Raw genomic sequence first — 19,318 nt, 5'->3', positions numbered from 1 at the left:
CCTTTTTGCAACAAAATAGCCATAGTTTGGGAAGTTAAAAAAACAAACTAATTAAAACTTTTTCAAGTCATCAAAAATTCTCATCATTTGTCAGTTCTGTTTAATAAACTATTGTTGCCCTCTAGTGTTCAAACACAGTTTGTAAAGACCCCTCCAGAGAGATCCAAACCGGTCAGCTATCAGTTAATTCCCTGTTACTTGAAATCCAACATGACAAATAGATGGGAAAAATAATTTAAAAAATTTTTTTAGAAGCGTTTCATTACACCTGCCTAATACTCTGTTTTCTTTGCTCAAGCATAAAAGAAGATCTTTCATGTAACAACTTCTGAAATTGTTTGTATAACTCAAACGTTGTGAAAAGCCACTGAGGTCAGTGTCCTCACCAAATCAGCCGTGGTGCTTGAGCACCTCTCAGCTTTAGCTCTGGGCATGCACTGCTGATTGGGCTGGAGGGCAGCTCCTAATGCCATGGGCCACACTGAACAATCAGTGGTTTGGGTTGGAAGGGATCTTAAGGATCATCTCATTCCAACCCTTGGCCACGGGCAGGGACACCTTCCACTAGCCCAGGCTGCTCCAAGCCCTGGCCAACCCTGCCTTGGACACTTCCAGGGATGGGGCAGCCACAGATTCTCTGGGCAACCTGTGCCAGGGCCTCCCCACCCTCACAGGGGAGAATTTCTTCTCAATTTCTACTCTAAACTTTCTTTCTTTTAGTTTAAAGCTATTCCCCCTTGTCCTATCACTACCTGTCCTTGTAAAATGCCCCTCTCCAGCTGAATACATGACCTGTGCTCTGAACAACACTGAGATACATCTGCTGGTTTCTGCTGAATGTTTTGCTACTGTACTGTAACCATATCAATTAATACCAACCACCTTTTACCTCCAACAAAGTATTTATCACAGCAGAAATGCACAGTGAGCATTCAGGGGTTGTTCTCAGAACCTCTCCTGCATTAAGGTGCTGTGGTAGCACCAACAACATAGAAAGCTTCTCATGAAGGTTGCAGTTCTTATGCAAGAAAATTATGGTCAACCTCAGATCTGCATCTGCATTTTTACAGCTAGGCACATCATTCTGTGAACTCATTTCCCAAAAACGTTCCTCCTTGTTAGGTTCCTTGACCAGAAACCTATGACAATAGCTATTTAAAAAATAGAAAATGAGGTTAAACAAAGCACAGTCAACAAACAAGCTGATGAATTCGAGGTACATTTCCTCTGTAATTTTGTTCACTTTTAAGAGGTTATACAGACTGCTTTTTTTTTAACCATTGTCAGACTTAAACAGTGTAGCAGACCAGCTGGTTTTATATATATAAAGCAATTTGCAGCCTCCATATAGTAAGAATTCAAGTTCTTGACAGAAGGAACACTGACTTTTCTTTGATCTCTGAATAATGGAATTTTCAGAGAATTTTCTGCGTTTAGTTATTTAGAGCTTTCAGAAAACTTGCCTTGAGGCCATTTTTTGGATCACGCCTGCTTCCCACCACACTAAGCTTGACAGATCTAAGAATCTCTTGGATGTGAGTCAAATTTCATATTTTGTAACAGAATTGTTTCCTTGCATTCATGAGGCACCCTTGCTTCTCTGCCCTGACGTTTGCTGTTGATTATGCCACCTGACATGAACACTTTGAAATCTAGCCTTTCACTCTAAAACCAGGTTTAGACGACTGTATGCAAAGGGAAATTTAAATAACGTGACCTGGAAGCTGTGTGGCAGTAGATGCTCCCACTTACTCTCCCTGTTGAAGAGTCAGGAAAACCTAATATCATAGAATTGTTTAGGTTGGAAAAAACCTTGAATATCAAGACAACTGTTACTAAGCAGCTATGCATATTACCAGTCACTTGAAAGGGGTGCTAGAAGTGAAGAGGGTGTGCTTTGAGAGCACTCACATTTACAGTATGTAGTTTTAAGGTTACCTGTGATGTATGCAGAAGAACTTTAAAGACATGTATATAACCACAAACTATATTTAGATAAGGAAAATTAAATTATGCCATATGTGATACATTTTTTTCCTCTTTGTACCTAAAACCATTTGGATGCAAAGCTCTATTACTAAGTATTCCTTTAAAGCTACAAATAGGGTAAATAGGATTGCCAGGCAATCGTGTAACCTCTGGTATTTGGTGCAAATAGCACTGAAAACACCCACGTGCTGCACAGGTACTGAATTTATTAGGTGTACTTCAATTTCACTAATCTTGTCACAGCACAGATTAAGCTCTTGAAATGCTTTTTCTCCTTAAATATAAGACCTTCTTAGCTTAACTTGGATTTAAATGTTTACTCTCAGGATTTAGTAATAAATCAAAAATGACAGACATTATAGTTCAGCAAAGACAGAGCATTCCTTCTCATTACCAAACCCATCTCTTGACTCCTGCTTTCCCATTAGAGCAAAAAAAAAAATAAAAATCCATCGTCTTCTGAGATTTCAATACATACTGTTCCATTTCAGAGTTCTCCTCTCAAAAGTGAGAGATGCTCCTCAAAATTTTATTCCTTCTCCCAGTCAGACATCAGCATACATTCCATTGATCAAGTAATCCAGCCTGGTGTAATGCCTCTTCTGAAGAGATTCATGTATTTTCTTCCCTGTCAGCACAATAACTAGCAACAAGAACATCACCCCAAAAAACAAAGCTGCTACAAGGCTGCTTTTTTCCCCCAGTTGAAAGATCCCTTTCCCTCCCAGAAAACCTTGTGACAGGGAGCTTTCTGAGTCAGATGGGTCATAACCCTGAAGGTCATTTTGGGAAGGGGCAGGGGAATCACTGGACAGAATGAAACCTGGAAAAGAAAGGAGGGTCACATGGCTGGAATCATTGGAAGAGCCAACAGTTGGCTCAGGAGCCATGGCTGGAGTCCTTGGCACTGATGGGGTGGTAACAGATCTGGAATTCGTGGTCACCTGCTTGGTTGTAGAAGCAGAAGCAGAATTGGTGGGCTTGGAAAGAAGAACATGAGTAACAGAGACACCAGGTTTAGCTGTAGTGAGTGCAGCAGGTGGAGAGACAGCTGTGGTGGGGCGGGCTGTGTTCGGTTTAGCAGCACCAGGAGGCACAGAGGTTTCACGAGGCTCCAGCTGGGCAGTACTTGTTGGCAGAGGTGTGAGAGAAGCACTGCTGGTTTCAGAAGTGCCTGCCTGAGCAGTGGTGGGGAATGAAGCAGTGGGGTTTCCCACTGGAACGGCAGAAGGTGTGTTTGGTGGCAGGGTAGTTACCATCTGCCTTGAGATGGGGTCTAAGCTCTCAGACTGTTCTGCTCTTCGAGATTCAGGAAAGACTGTATGAAGTTCCATGTTGTCCAAATGCTTGCTTATGTGGTCCAGGAGTTCAGATGCCTGATGAAAGACAGATTGCTGCAAACTGGCAGTGTGATTCTGATGGGTATTCTGACTGTGAGAAATAAAGGTTCCAGCATCCGAAGGCAAAGAATAGTCATTTGAAGAAGAGTTCTCGGTTTTGATGGATTTATCCTCTGGGCCATGGATGTCTGGAAACAGAAATACTGGTATTTAATTATTAAATCTATTTTTTACTAATGTAGGCATACTCCCTTTGTATTTCTTAGAAACATTTATGTAAAGGGGCTCTAAGAGATAACGACTAATGCACCTTCCCTTCTTTAAAATATGCACAGTGGCATTCAAATTCTATGTCAAAAGCTGTCAGTCTCAAGCCTAGTCACATAACAATGTTCTGTGGCAGAAATATAATACAAATAGTAATTCTAAAAGATACCTAATTTTACAGTATTCCTTCTGCAGTATTTACCTGATTTACAGGTATTGTTTGGCTGAGCATGAGCTCTTGGAAAGATGGGCTAATTGTCAATTCATATTTTATATATCATTTTATATTTTTATTTATAAAAATATAGAAATATATATAATATATTCATCACAACCTCTCAGCTGCTGCACAGAACATTTAAAAGGGAACATGCTCTCAAGTAGTTCTGACTCTCACTCATCTCTTTTTAATATTGAAACAAAAAGGTTTGTTAACTGCACTGGATTTGAAATAAATAATTCAAGAAGTACTTTTCCCCCCCTTTAGCTCGGTTTTCAGTGTAACTACATACAGATTCTCATACGAAAGAACAACGTTTGAAACATTTGTTGCTACCGACACTGCTCAGTTCTCTTTTTCAGCAAAAGTTCAGTTTCACAAGCAGCCATCCAGATATATCCTTGGCAGGACAGTCCAATTATCAGTTTCTTATCAGAGCTGTTCAAACAGGTCTGGTGCAAGTCAATGTCAATCAACAAGTAAAAAAGGCCTTGCTGTTAAAAATACCACAGCATAGGCCAGAGAGCAAGAAATTCCTGAGTGTGCATCCCACATGCCATAAAGCTTTGAGTTTAGAAATTTGCTTCTGCACTTCAGGCTCCCCAACTGAAAGCAGAAAATAATGATTATTTATTATTATTGCCAATTATTCATCGGTGTAGCATGGGTCCTTTAAATACACAGCTGGCTACAAGGGCATGGTATTTCCACTGGCTTTTGTGATACATTTCAGCATTATGTACAGGACATTTTCCTTCTTGACTACACCTAGAGGGAAACAACTTCTTTTTGTTTTAAGCAAGGACAAATTGTGAGGATTTCTGAATCTAATGTGAAGGAATATTATAAGGGTTGGGACATTATTCCAAGCAGGAAGCTGGGCCTGCAAAGGAGCTCACACACACCTGCCCATCCATGTTCCTCAACAAAAAGAGAGTTTTAGTAAAGTCTTCTAAGCCAAGCATCATGATTTTCAAATCACTTCACTAAAAATACGACCCCCAAATAGTTCCTGGTCACTACTGAAAGTTCACAGGTGCAAAAGTCATCTGGTGTGAGGGCTGATGGCTCTCACTATTATTTACCTGTTGTTATCCTGTAGCTCACAAGTCCTACTGCAGGTTTCATTGGACAAGCCTCAGTGCTAGGACAGTGAAACAAGTAGCAGTTTGGATGTGTACTTGCTCTTGCAGCATAAAAAATAATCAAATTACACTTCTTGTCTCCTGCAAAACAAAGTAAATGCCTGTTTCAGCAGTAAGAACTTTTATGGCAGTATGGTATGAGATCTAGTTCGTTAACTTTTGCTCGTGTGACTAAGAGGAAAACTACTAACACATAACATCCCTACAGGAAAAACAGCCAAGGACTGCAGAAAAATGGCCCAGGGCCAATCATGAAAGGTCACACCTTCCTTTTCCTGTACAAATAAAGTTGGGGAAATTATGAGTCTAATCTCTCATCCTCCCCTCACCCATACCACACTGGCACCACTTTATACAACAATTTCTCACTTACAAATCCTGATAAATCTGAAAACCTCCTCAATAGACTCACGGGAAAGAAAATTATTTAGACATTTTTCCTTATTACATCCCAGGAACCGCTTGGCTAGTTGCTGCTTCAGGGGGGGGTCACCTTCACCACTGTCATTTCTACTTGCTGCTCTACCTCCTACTGCTCCAAGAGCTTGATTCAAACCAGCTGTCTCAGAGGAGGGTAAGCATTCTCCTTCTTGGCTAAAATTAGAGTGCAAAATGTCAGCTACTTTTAGTGCATCTAGTAAACACAGCTTACACACCTTCAGCGTTTGGGAGGTTTCAATACCTAGAACTAACGCTGTTTCTGTGATGCAACTGTTTTCCTGAATATCAAGAGGTTTTGCGTTAAGATCTAACATCTGCCGGCAAAAGAACGCAGCAGCCGCAAGCTGGAGTTAAGCGCAGCCTGAATGGGAGGGTAAATTCCGTGCTGAACACGGACACCACCAGCAGCTGACCACCACCTCGCGAGCCCAAACTCCAGAATTATTCTGCCGGGCAGTGGCGGGGAAGGAGGCCGAGGTTACCTGCGAGCCCGTGCCCCGAGCAGCAGGCGCGGACACACGCACCCGCGCCGGGGACGCGCAGCGGCTCCGCGCCCCGCACGCCGCGGGGCAGGGACAAGTCTATGTCGATGATGGAATTCTCCATCTTCTCCGCGGAGCACTCCTGGCTCAGCGCCGGCCCGGCCATCACACAGGTGATCATCAGCAGGCGAACCGGCCAGCGGCTGTCCCCGCGGGACATGGTGACCCGGAGCGGTCCCCGCGGGGCTCCTCCGGCACGGCCGTGCTTCTCGAGGGGTCTCGGCTGCTCCCGGGGCGGGCACGCGTTCCTGGGGCACCTTCGGGCTGCCCCGCCCGCAGCGCGGGCTCGGGAAGGCAGCGGCGGAGCCTGGCCGGGCTCGGGACGGCGGCTCGGGGCACCGCGGCTGTCCCGGCACGTCCGGGAGGAGGGACCGTGGGAGGCGGGCCCGGCCCCCTGCTGCCCTCCTCTGCCTGTCTGCCTGCCCGCCTGCCCTCCTCCTGCTCCTGGGCTTCCTGCTCACCTGCTACCTGCCCTCCTCCTGCCTGCCCTTCTCCTCCTCTTGGGCTTCCTGCTTACCTACCCACCTGCCCTTCTTCTCCAGCCTTCCTGCTTACCTACCCACCTGCCCTCCTCCTGCCTGCCCTTCTTCTCCTGGGCTTCCTGCTCACCTACTACCTCCCTCCTCCTATCTGCCCTTCTTCTCCAGCCTTCCTGCTTACCTACCCACCTGCCCTCCTCCTGTCTGCCCTTCTTCTCCAGCCTTCCTGCTTACCTACCCACCTGCCCTCCTCCTGCCTGCCCTTCTTCTCCTGGGCTTCCTGCTCACCTACTACCTGCCCTCCTCCTGTCTGCCCTTCTTCTCCAGCCTTCATGTTTACCTGCCCACCTGCCCTCCTCCTGCGTCCTCTCCTCCTCCCTTGCTTCCTTCTCACTGCCCGCCATTCTCCTGTCCCCTTCCTGCCTGCTCTCCTTTTCCCTTGCTTCCCCCTTCCAGCCTTCTTCCTCCTGACTGCCCTTCTCCTGCCTTCCTCCCGCCCTCCTCTTTCTGCCTGCCCAGCGGGGCTGCGAGGGTGTTCCCGCTCCTTCAGCCACTCGCTGTCCCCAAGGGCTCTTCCTGAGCATCAGACACAAAGGCAAAACCACCTAGAGAAGTTCTTGGTGATCAGGCTGATATGTGTTACCCACTGTCAGACTTTTCCTCCGAGTTCTGCTTGTAGAAGCTGTAACAAAAGCAATCAATATTCCTATCCTGGAGTAAACGGACATGGATATATTTCCATGTGTGTGTAAAAGACTCTTTGCTACCTGAGTAATCCTGTTCAAATCACAGCCAAGCACAAGAAGTGGAAGGGGAGTTGTACAGAAAAGCCTGTCTACTGGGACCCCTGACTGGCGTCTTGGCCATTCTTCTGTCAGCTGTCTCAGTGCAATTGCTTACTAAAGTAATGTTTTGGCTTGGAATGTTTTCATTTCCTCTTTTAATTTTTTTTGTCTTACTAATTTTGTGGTAGTGTTTAGGAGTAAAAGCAGACCAAAGGAGTGCAAAGAATAAAGGGATTATATGACATATTCCTTCTTTTTCAGGAAGGACACTTTTTATTTAGTTCCCTCTAAATAATATCCACTTTCTTTTTAGATATGTGCATTACCTGAAGTGATTCCCAAAGGGCAGGTCAATTTATATATTGTAATGGTTAGATGCCAAGCATGGGCATCTGTCTTGTTCTTCAGTCCCGGTCAATACTGCTGGATGTTGGCTTTTATTTGGACATGAGTGTTGTAAGAGACAGAATCCACCATCTCATTTTGCATGACATGGCCATCTTGGAGCAATTCATAATGTTTGTTTGTGATTCTGACTGTCTTGGTGGGATGGTTTCTTCTAAAATTTTCAGCTGCATTTGTTTTAGGAAATGTTCCTTTCTAGCCCAGTTTCTCTCCTTTGGTAAACTGGTGGTATTATTTTCACTGTTAAAAGAAAAAGTACTAAGAGAATATGAACATTAAGATGTCGCCTACTATCTGCATCACACGGTGAATAAATGGGGGAATGAATACTAAAAGCAAGCACAGATATTACCCCTGCTATGTATTAGACAAAGCTGCAGCTGCCACCTGCCTTTGCTTATGTAGAGGTGGTGGAAGAAGCTGAGCAGAAGGAAGCTGAAAAGTAAAGCTAAAGGTCTGGCTGGGGTGGTCAGATCTGGAGAGTGAGGAAACTGGTTCTTCACCTGAACTCTTGGGATGGTGAATGTGAGAATATGTACAGAAATTGCTGAGGCCAGACAGGCATAGACAGCCATGGGAAAATGAGAAGGGATGATGTGATCTATAATGCCATGACAAATTTCTCCTCTTCCTTCCTCTTCCTAGTGGGGCAGGCACTCAGTCTCCCTGGGGAGACCAGAAGCAAATTGGTCAGGCTGCTGAGGTACAGGGAAGCCAAGGTCCATCAAAAGCTACGCAGAAACCACATCCACTGGGCTAGGAGACAGCCAGCCTTGCCCAGCAGCTGCTTACCCCGACCACTGTAATGGGAAGAAAGGCAGGCTGAGACAGGGAGAATGGTGGGACACCATTAGCTCTTAGACATGGTGCTAGGTCACTAAAAGTGTTTTCTGTAGAACATCTCTCTGCTTTGGAGCCAGTGCCCTATGGTGAAACGCTCAGGCACAGATAAGGTGAAGTTCTATTGGAACCTATTCTAACAGGTTACTAAAGTACACAGTGCAGCATACAGCCTACAGCTAGCAGCAGGTTCTGTTGGATTGGGATTGCCTTCCCATAACCTGGACCTCAGTGCTGAGGTGAAGCTCTCACGAGATAGGAGCATCATTCTTGTGTGAGATTAAATCTTGGTGGCAATTAGGAAAGGCAGCCAAGAGAAATGGTGCTGAACTGGGTGCAGAGCTTTGGATGATGTTGGGCTTTGTGTGTGAGCAGAGAACAGGCTTGTTTAGAAACCAGCAGGGACCAGTGCTGTTCTTATTTATAGACAATTCTTCTGTCCTAGACAACTGAATTATGTCTTTGCTAATTTGACTGTCAAATATGAAAAGAGTAAGTCTCAAATTGCAAAGTATGTCTCCTTCTCATTTACACTTGTGGTTTTTTGAGTTTTTTAAATCTTGTTTTCCTAAGCCTGAGCTACCTGTGGACTTTTGATCTGGGCTGCTTTTCTCTCACTCCTGACACATGCATCTATAAGGGCTGCTGGTGATGGATATTGCCCACACTACTCTGCTCTGTGCCCAGCACTTTGGGGTTTGGCCGGTTTGCCTTGGCACAGAAGAATTAATACTTTTAATTTAAAAATCACAGAAACACAGAATTGTTAGGGTTGGAAGGGACCAGGCATCTGCCAAGGCAGGTCATCCTGAGCAGGTGGCACAGCAACCCACATTCCAGGTGGGTTTGGAATTTCTCTAGAAGGGAAGACTCCACAACCTCCCTGGGCAGCTGTTCCAGTACTCTGCCATCCTCAATGGGAATGAGGATATTGAAATATTGAAATGAAACTTCTCGTGTTTTGGTTTATGGCCATTGCTCCTTGTTCTGTCACTGGGCACTACTGAAAAGAGTCTGAAAAGAGGCTCCTCCTCTTGGCACCCCTTTTAAGATATTTATCTGCATTAAAGAGATGCTCTCTCAGTTGTATCTTCTCCAGACTAAACAGGCCCAGTCCCTGCAGTCTCTTTGTAGCAGGGCATCTTGCCCCTCACAAAAATTTATTTGTTATTTGTTAACTGGTCAGACAGCTCAAACAGGACAAGCTGTCTTGTAGTGGGTCATTTTGGGGTTAACACTGGTCCAGCATCTCCCAACTGCCAATCAACATCTCACTGTCCAAGTGAGATCTGGAAAGATAAGCTGGATTTCTGACTGACCACACCTCACTTTACAATTATAAAAGCCACATGAAACTTCCACAAAGCAGAAATCTTCTACACATTTCCCTGAAAATGTGTGGAGTTCCTCCCCTGAGTAGGGACACTGCTTTGTGGTTACTCTCCTGGAGGCTGAATGAAGGAAATCTGTGAATATTATTGACCTTTCAGTGGGGGGTTACATTTGACTCCTAACACTATTTCTTTTGCTGCCTTTAATAGAGGTACCTTGATATTGTGCATTATATTATGCTGTAATCTACCCCTAGTTGTTTTTAGTTTTATACTGTGTAGTAAGTAATTCCGATTAAGATCTTTTGTCTGTTCATCACTTGTCTGTTCAATAAATAATTAATTTTTATAAAATAGACCTGATCTGCCATCACTAGAACTTGCAGGCCAGAGTGAGTCCTTACATTTAAACAGCTGCCAAAATCTCAGCCAGGGCAGAGCTTATGGGAAACTCCACTCCTCTCATGGCACTCTTCTTATAAAAGAGATGTTCCAGACCCACATGGTCCTTGTGGCCTCTGCTAAAACCTCTCCTCACCAAAAAGTGGGAAATTAACTCTCTCACCCAGTTTGTTGGGTTAGAAAGCTGACGTAACTTTATTCAGCACAGAGCTACATGGGTATTGCCTCACTAAACATGTTAATTAGTTATCAAAACTTTTGACTATTTATACATTTTTTTAAACAAAGGAATTAGTATTCATTGGTTACCAGTTACGTAGTTCTCTTATTAATTAGTATTCTCTTTTCCATTGATTAATTATTTGCTCACTTTTCATGTTAATTAGTTCACATGCTCAGTTTGTCTCTTCTTTTGGGTCAAAGAGTTTCTTGGGTTGGTGGCCTGTGGATCAGTAGTTGGAGATCCTCTTTATCAGAATTACCTTTTCCCACTTGGAGCTGATTTCAGCACAATTACTAAACACCCCTGGCTGGGCCAGGGAGGGGATTGTCCTGCTTTGCTCTAGGCTGGGGCAGCCTAACCTGGAATATTGTGTGAAGTTTTGGGTGCCACAATGTAAGAAAGATATTAAACTATTATAGGGTGTCCAAAGGAGGGCACAAGGAGGGTGAAGGGCCTTGAGGGGAAGCCGTGTGAGGAGCAGCTGAGGACACTTGGTCTGTTCAGCTGGAGGAGACTGAGGGCAGACAGGGCAGTCACAGCTTCTGCTGAGGGCAAGAGCAGGGGCAGGCACTGAGCTCTGCTCTCTGGGACCAGGGACAGGAGCTGGGAACGGCTGGAGCTGGGTCAGGGGAGGGTCAGGCTGGGTATCAGGGAAAGGTTCTTCCCCCAGAGGGTGTCGGGCACTGAACAGGCTCCCCAGGGAATGGTCACAACCCCAAGGCTGCCAGAGCTCCAGGAGTGTTTGGAGAACTCTCTCAGGGATGCACAGGGTGGGATTGTTGGGGTGGCTGTGCAGGGCCAGGAGCTGGACTCAATGATCCTGGTGGGTCCTTCCCAACTCAGGATATTCGGTCATACGCTCCTTCTTAAAGAAATATAACTTGTCCGGTAACACCGAGGGGAACACAGCATTACAAATATTGGCCTCAGTAGGACCGAGTAGCAGAGGAGGATCAGCTTCCCTCCCTACACAGACCTGCGCTACTCTGCCCGTGGATCCCGAAGCCCCGTGCCGACCCCGGCCGGGCACAGCCGAGCGGCCCCGGCCCCGGCCCCGCACCCCGAGCGGGGCCCCGCCCGCCGGGCGGAGCCGCCGTGACCCGGCGCAGCCGGAACCCCGTGGGCGGCGGCGGCCCCCGCGCTGCGGCGGGCGGGGGACGGAGGCAGCGCCATGGGCGCGGAGCAGAGCGCCGAGGCCGAGAGCCGCCCGGGCGAGCCGAGCGCCGCAGGTCGGTGCCTGGCAGGGAGCGAGGGCGCGGGGCTGTGCCGGCAGAGGAAAGGGGCACGGCTGTTTCCTTGGGAGCGGCTGTGCAGAAGGGAAGCGCTGTTTCTCCGGGAGGCAGCGGCGGCCCGGCCCTTCCTGTGACGGCGCGGGGGCACCGCCCGGGCCGGGGGAGCAGAGCCGGGGGTGGGCAGAGGCAGCAGGACGAGCGGCCGGCAGTGGTGCAGGTGTGCCGGTGTGCAGAGGGAAAGGAGCATGGAGCCCTTCAGCGATCTGGGCAGTGTGCTACAAAAAGCATAGCCGTGCAATGTTAAATAGAGCAATAATCGCATAGGCTTGGATTCTGGTGGAATCGGCTTATTAAGTTGATTCTTCCCTCTCCCTCCCATATCCAGCATCTCCGTTGCCAGCCAAGCAACGAGCAAAAATGGACGACATTGTGGTCGTAGCACCAGGAACACAATCCTCACGGAATGTCAGCAATGATCCAGATGTCATAAAACTGCAGGAAATTCCAACTTTCCAGCCCCTTTTGAAAGGTAAGTGATTGTTCTTCCTCTGTTTTTAAATGCCTTCTTTTTTTGTACCTAATGGAGTTTGTGTACCCTGAGGTTTGTACTGAAGTTCATATTTCTGTCCCTATTTTTCACTTCCCCTCTTGTTTTAAATCTTACTCTTTTGTTATGCCATAATTAAGCCTAGCCTTCTAAACAGTGGGTGAACTGGTTTAGAGGTGGCTGGTAATGTAGTTTGCAATGGAATCATCTACTGTGAAGACAGAACAGCTCCAAGCATACCAGCTTGCCCTGTACCACTGTTTGATGAGAGATGCTGTGTTATATTCTAATATATAATGGATGACAGTCTCCTCTTTTGCTCTTTTAAAAACAGTTGTGTGTTACTCTCAGTCATAGCTACCTGTGTGTGTATTAAGCTGCTTGAAATCAAGGTACCTTGTGGGAGTTTCCAGCACAAAGCAGATTTTATTCTTGTTTTCTGCAGTGGGGTACATAGGCTGAGACTTTTCTTTGTTTCTTTTCCTTCCCCTCTTTAATCCCTTGTACTCATTCTTTGTTTCTTCTGTTCTGTTCAAAAGGAAGATTTCAATCAAAGTTGTTGAGTCTGCAGTTTAACAAAAACTGTTTGTGTGTTCTGTGGCCTGGCTTCTAGCTATCTCTTTTTGAGGAGAATGCAGAGTGGCCTTAGTGTCTGAAAAGACATCACTAGAGGTAGGATCACACCACCACTTTTTGCCTATTAGGCCAAACATTTAACTTTTTACTGGGCATTTTATTTTATGAGTAAGTTCTGGATGTGCATGGCAGTGACTGCTGTTTCCTGCAGAAGGGGCAGAAATATAGGGAGGCCATGAAAAAAGCAGAACACTCTTTGCTTGTAAAGCAAATGCTTTGTCCTGCTTTGTATGTAAGGCAGAATCAGGGTCATGCTAGTGATAGCTTGAAATGTAAATGCTGGAATCCAAATCCCTAGAAGAAATGAGGAAGTTTTAATACGAGAGAAAGAAATTTAGAAGATGCTACAACATCTTGTACCAAAGTTGTTGTGTGTGTGTGTAATAGCATGATGACAAAGAGTTTCAGTTCCACCCAGTCTCAAACTCATGAGCAAACCTGGGTTTGCACAAGGCCTATGGAAGGTAGTCCTGGAAAGTGAGACTGGTGATCACTTCCAGAGATGGTGTTCCTGTGAGGCTATTAGAGTCTCAAAGGTCCAGAACTTGAGGTGGGAAGTGAGAAAGAGGAGCAGCAGCCATGTGGCTGTGATGGAAAGGTTGGAAGCCACTGCCTTAGATGACCAGTCCAGGTCCTTCAGCTCGTAAATGTGCACACTTTAAGCTGTCTTGGTGACTCAGTTGCTTTTTCAAGCCTTACTTTGGACCTGAAGCTGGGGATGTATGATAGAAACATTCTCTTCTGTTTTTGTCTTTCCTCCTTCTGCTTCTCTACCTGAGATGTGGTGACATCTGGTGACTGCTCAAGAGTTTTGCATACTGAATCACTTTTGTGAACACCTTTTTCAGCCTCAACTACTTGTTATTACTTGAACAATCAGACTGTGATATTTGTGTTCACTGTAGAAAACAGTGTGGGCTTGTTGAGTGAGTTGACTCTTGAGAGACGGCAGATCTACCACAGACCCACTTGAGAAACTGTTCTGTTTAGACTGGTTTCTTATCTGTATTCTTCCCATGCAAGATTATGTTTCCGGAAGGGTTGAAGAAGTTTCGAGATGTTTTAGGAGCTCATTCTAAAAACTTGTGTCTTGTGATTTACCAGCTTGCGTGTGGACTTGCAGTCCCTGTGGACTTCATTGTTCTATTCAGTTTCTCCTTGCCTAAGCAAAGCCAAGGGATTTTATTTTGCTTTTAAGTTTCAAAATCATTAAATAAATGGACTGGCAAACTATACATGGTCATGTAAGCACTGCATGTTCTTGAAAAACAAATGCACTTGTTCTTCCTAGCTATATGTTGAGCTTGTGATCAGTGAACCTGCAAGTCTTTACCATTGTGAGCTCTCACCTGGATGAAAAAGCTGGTGTCCTGTCCATTACATCTTTCATGCTTTCTCTTGATTTCTACCGGGAGAATTGCACCTCAGAGTTACAGCTGTGAGAGCCCTTGTAAAAAGTCCTTCTCCATCTTTCTTGTAGGCTCACTTCAGGTACTGGAAGGCTGCTGTGAGGTTGCTCAAAGCTCTGTCCAGCTTACCCTTGAAGACTCGTGATCTGGACAGCCTGTGCCACTGTCTTGCCAGCCTGATCATAAAAATAATTTCTTCCTTATGTCCAATCTAAACCTACCCTCTTTGGTTTAAAACCTTGGTCCTTGCTCCTTCATTGCAGGCCCAGGTAAAAGGTCTCTCCTTTTTTTAAAAGCTTTATTTGTCTCTGGAGGCTTTTTTGGGAAAGAAACCTCTTCCTGCCGTATGGCTAGAGTTGTGCACTGATAAAAGTATTAAGACTGAAGAAGCAAAAGAAACAGAGGTCACTATCTCACTGCAATGGCACCGTGTGAGCAGCGGAAACTTCTTTACGTACTGTACCTCCTCCTGTTCCCATAGGATTTTGTGATTAGTTTGCTTTTCAATCTCATTTCATGGTTCTTCATGTCAGCCTGGTGTTATTGTGACCATCTGAGAATCCTGACTGCTTGACAAAAGCTGCCGGGTAAGCAGTGACAGTCAGCTGCTGCTGGCAGGTCAGGGAGGACTGTGACCTCCCTCTGCGTGGGTCTTGTGCATTAAAATTAACCTGTAACTAAAACAGCACCTGTAGATACTTGAAACAAACTTGAAACAAACTTGAAACAAACCGGTCCCCTGTAAGTACTGGTTATGTTTTTGTGCTTCCCTTTCCCTTGTTGTTTCCTCCTTGTTTGGAGGAAGCTGTTGTGGCAGCATCCTTTGGAGTATTGAGTATACTGTGAGTATGCTCATCCTACTGAGTATTGAGTATACTGTGAGTTCACTGAATATGGCCTTGTAGTTATTTAGAGGTAATTCTGCAGCCCTGATTTGTGTTCTGACTTATTTCTGGAGGAAACCTTAATACTAAAAGAACAGTTTTAATGCTGGATATTTAACTCTTGAAGCTGTTGGTGGTGCCTGCTTGCCCTGCTGCAAGAATGTGATGATACTTTTCTTTCTGTTTTGTTTTGTCTGATGGTGTTTGGATTGTTGTGTGCAAGTTCCCAGGAGAGCAGGGATTGTTTCTGTGAATTAAGCAATGTGCTGATGTGCTGCTGGAGGCTGACCTGTGAACAGTTCAGCTGTGTCACAAGCAAATTGCATTTGTCATGTACTGCATGTCTTCTGTCATAGGAACTCCTGGTCCCTCAAGCACTGAGAGAAGAAAGGTCAGCAGAGGTTGTTGAGACTCACCTGCATTCCCAGACGTATCATGTAGATGAGAGGTGTCTTTTTTGCAGACACTTAGCAAGTTGCTTGTGCACTCCATTCCTTTGTAAAACATTGGTGGTCTTCATCTTACAACCTTGTGAAGGGTTGGGTGCAACTCATTAGCATCCTCTAGCCCAGAACTTCTTTTATGAAGTAATTTTTCAGGTAGGAAAGGTACTTGTCTAAAAAATGCTGGTGTATGTTTTCTTCCTGGAATAGTGTCTAAAGGAAGGATGGATGTTTAGAGTTTACTGCATGTAAAGCAAGTATTTGTCACATCTTACTCCTCAGTATTTTCTTACATTCTCTTCTTCCCCTTTCCTCACTGTGTGCTCCTACTTTGATTTATAGTGTAGGGAATTTAGTCTAATAGCACACGTCAGTGAACTTTATTCTTATAATTCTCTTCATATGGTACTTGAATACTTTTATAATTCTGTCCCTGTGCCTCAGGAGGAGGATCTGCTGCTGAGGGTATAGGTCTCTACTAGAATTTGAAACATCCAAGTTGGTTGGATGGACCCCATGCCTAGAGCTGGTAACAAAATGTGCATGTTGGGTGGAAAGAAGTATGAAGAATGTGAGTACATCTGCCTGGCAAGTTTGAGTTTTTTATTGTTATTTTGTTTTTTAGTGGGGTGTGTTTTTGGTGTGGGGGGTTTTTTTTGTTGATTTTTTTTTTGGTTTTTTTTTGAGGCTTGTAGAGCACTATTCTGTATTGTAGAGATCTGACTCTCCATTTTGAATTCATGACTTGGAAGTAGCTCCTGAAATCATAATCTAGAAGATGCTTCGGTTTTGATGTGTGGAGGTTTCCCTTCAAAGGACTGCTGAAGGAGTGGATGAAGATGATGTCTGACTTCCATGTATTCCTCAGTTGCTTGTTGGGTGTTTGGAGAACTGAACTAACTCAGTTTTCTGTGTGAGAGGATTTGAGTCTGATGCTTAACATCCATAGGGAGATCATTAGGAACTGCTGACACTGAGTTCTCTGCCTTTTCTACCTTTCCCTTCCCCTTTTCCAGCTGTTCCACACCTCTTGGTGTAGTTTGTGTGTTGGCTGATGAACAGAATGAGTGTAAGCTTGTCTGCATAGTGGGTTAGCCTGCCCTTTCCCCTGGCTGAGGACCTTGGAGCTCCAATTTCTCTCTTCAGGCACATACTGCTCCTCCCCACCATCTTGCTGTGTGGGAATAAGCTTTGGTGCTCATCTCAAGTCACCTGCAGATCCTCCTTCCTTTACTTTCATAGAGCCTGTGTGGCAGAGCTCTTCAGCTGGCACTGCAGCCCTTGGGATGCAGCTACCCTTGGGATACATCAGAAGAAGTGCTGAGCAAAAATACCAAGTGGGAGGGAGTTAAGTGTGTCCTGGCTTATCAATTTGCCGCACACTTTAATGAGGAGTATCTGCATGCCAGTGTACCTTGAAATCACTATTAACAGGCTAAGGTGAAAGGCAAATAATTGCTTATAACATCCAAAATATCCAAGTGTTAATTATAAATGCTTACAGAATGTGTGATCTCTTTACGTTGGGATGAGTCTGGAAATCAGATGCATCGGATTGATAAGGCAGAGGAGCTAGTGTTTTGTACTGGAGTGTAGTTATGGTGAGTCTTTCCAGGCAAGGATAAGCATGTAATGGGAAAGCACATGGAGAAGTCTTTTTTGCCCTCAAGGATTTTAGGCATCAAAATCTGGATAGAATTTTTTCTCTTTTCTCTCTCTCCTTCACAGTAGTGTACTTTTCAGTCATCATTACTGCCTTGTTCATAAGTTAAGACTTGATTGAGTCTTTGAATGAGGGGCCAGTAAAATTTCTCACTTCTTTTTGATATATCTGTTGGCATCTTTCTCTGATGGATATCCATCTGTTGAATGTGTTTTCTATCAATGAAAATTGCATGCAGTGAAATGTTCCTGTTAGAAACATGACTAGGAGATACATTTATGCCCTGTACATTTGTACTGTACAGAGCTGTCCTTACTGAATATACCAGCTGTACATGTGTAGGTTGCTTTATGTGATGCTGCATGACTCCCCTGTTAATATTCTTTCTCTTGACTGGTGGCTGGTTTTAGAATGTTTGTGTCTTACTGCTGGACGAGCAGTTGCATTGCATCACTTTTGAAAATTGAATGTTTCCATTTGATCTCAGGCTTTAAGGAATTAATAAGTTTATCCAAGACCAGAAGGTTATTTGGTTTTGGGCCAGTTAGTTTACTGAGAAATACTATGCTTACCCAACAGGGTGTAAATTACTTAATTATTGATTTTTTTTTTTTTTCTCCTATGGGTCCCATTTGATTCAGTCAAGTGACTATGGTAGATGTAAAGGATGAGAGGATGCTTCTATATGTTCTGCCTGTCTGCAGTTAGCTGCACTTTCTGTAACATCACATAGTTCAAAAACTCTACTCTTGCCTTTATTTCCTGCCCAAACACTATGTTCAGAATAAAGAGTAGATTCCAAAAAGTCATGTGTGTAAGTAATACCCCTGTTTTCTAATTAGTGTTTGACTTACTAAAATTATATAAAAACGAAAAGGGTATTAAGGTACAAGTGAAAAAACAGGTCTGCTCCAGCCCTAATCCTAGTTATCAAAGCAGTGTGGTGGGAGCTCAGCTTTAACCATGTTCTCTCTGGATAATTGTGTAAGATGAGATCAACAGCTGACCAGTAAAGCACAGGTCAGCAAGCTCATTGTTATGAAACCTTTAAGTTTAGAATCAAATTTGATCTGCCTCTATTCGTTTCTTGGGGCATCTTAACAAAAGGGAAAATAGGAATTTTGTGGTTCATTTAGCTTGAACAGTTAGGTCTGACATACTGAATATTCCCTCTATTTTCCGTGGTATGCTTGGCTTGTTGACACCCTTGAATGCATAAACCAGATGATGTGCATTTGCAGATTGCATATTGAACCCTGAGATGCAGATGATCTCCTGGACATCCTGATTTTCAGTTTGCAGTAAGTGATAAGTAGTATTGTTAGTAGGAAGTGGAATTGCTACCTGTTGTAGCTGTGCCTAGGCACCACTACACCAGTGTGCTGTGAAGCTCAGCTTGGGAACCTCCCTCATCCTGAAGCTGTGGCCAAATAAGAGGTAAGTTAGTCAAGGACAATGGACAGGAGGAGATGTACACACTGTAAAGCAATAATTTGTATCAATAATGGATGTTCAGGGTGAAATTGTGACTTCGCTGTCGTGGAAGGCAAAGGCAAAGCTTCTGTCAGTTCCAGATGACTGAAGATGTTTTGTCCCAAAACAGTGTGCATTTCTGTATAGTTTAAATTTGCATGGTAGGGTGGTAAGGTGTGTAATTGTGGCACACAGTTTTGGAGAACACACAATATGCCCGGGCTGCCCCTTGATTTGTTCATTAAATGCAAAATGTGCAGCATCTCCTGCCTGCCTGCTGTATTAAAGATCCACTGTGAGTATGTTTCTTCACATGGTTAAAGAGTTGAAGGGCAAAATGAAGTACACTTGCTGTTCGTGAGAGGTTTTTTAATGAGGTTAAGAGCAAACAGTAAAAATATTAGTCTGCTGTTCGAATACACTTGTGTGGGGGTTTTTTTTTTGATATGCTGATGCATATAGAAATGACACTCTTGAAAAAGTAGGTGGGTCTGTTCTAGTGCAGTGAAAACTGAGACTTTATGATCCCATGCTGCAGTTGTTACAATATCCCCTGGAAGTCACTTGTGTAACTTAGACTGACATATTGCAGTGTGAAGTGTCATTCAGTGTTGCACTAAAA

The 19,318-nt window shown here is 44.5% G+C and overlaps 2 protein-coding genes across 3 annotated transcripts in view; one reads left to right on the top strand and one right to left on the bottom strand.

The window, feature by feature from the left end:
• Positions 1 to 19,318, top strand: part of BORCS5 (BLOC-1 related complex subunit 5) — an 88,141-nt gene that overhangs the window by 12,243 nt on the left and 56,580 nt on the right. Inside the window, exons 1-2 of one of the 2 annotated variants that reach the window (XM_033058250.1) lie at positions 11,553 to 11,638; positions 12,027 to 12,170. In XM_033058250.1, the coding sequence (XP_032914141.1) occupies positions 11,581 to 11,638; positions 12,027 to 12,170 (202 nt within the window). In that variant the 5' untranslated portion in view covers positions 11,553 to 11,580. Of the gene's footprint in view, positions 1 to 11,552; positions 11,639 to 12,026; positions 12,171 to 19,318 lie in introns of those variants that run through there. The other variant, XM_033058249.1, reaches the window with a different exon arrangement.
• MANSC1 (MANSC domain containing 1) lies at positions 606 to 6,202 on the bottom strand. The gene is made up of 3 exons (XM_033058248.1): positions 5,885 to 6,202; positions 4,902 to 5,042; positions 606 to 3,517 (listed from the first exon to the last, which is right to left on the bottom strand). The coding sequence occupies exons 1-3, from the start codon at positions 6,102 to 6,104 to the stop codon at positions 2,535 to 2,537; spliced, it is 1,344 nt and encodes a 447-aa protein (XP_032914139.1). The 5' UTR covers positions 6,105 to 6,202; the 3' UTR covers positions 606 to 2,534.

This window comes from Catharus ustulatus, chromosome 4 (genome assembly GCF_009819885.2).
Source record: "Catharus ustulatus isolate bCatUst1 chromosome 4, bCatUst1.pri.v2, whole genome shotgun sequence".
Lineage (NCBI taxonomy): Eukaryota > Metazoa > Chordata > Aves > Passeriformes > Turdidae > Catharus > Catharus ustulatus.
Note: the sequence above shows the minus strand (reverse complement) of the source record. Positions and strands in the feature narration are given on the sequence as shown.

Coding starts and splice junctions, on each gene's coding strand:
- MANSC1 (XM_033058248.1), bottom strand. CDS start 6,104: ATGTCCCGCGGGGACAGCCGCTGGCCGGTTCGCCTGCTGATGATCACC. Junction 5,043..5,884: donor CTCGGGGCACGGGCTCGCAG/GTAACCTCGGCC, acceptor TTTGTTTTGCAG/GAGACAAGAAGTGTAATTTG. Junction 3,518..4,901: donor GAGCTACAGGATAACAACAG/GTAAATAATAGT, acceptor TTCTGTTTCCAG/ACATCCATGGCCCAGAGGAT.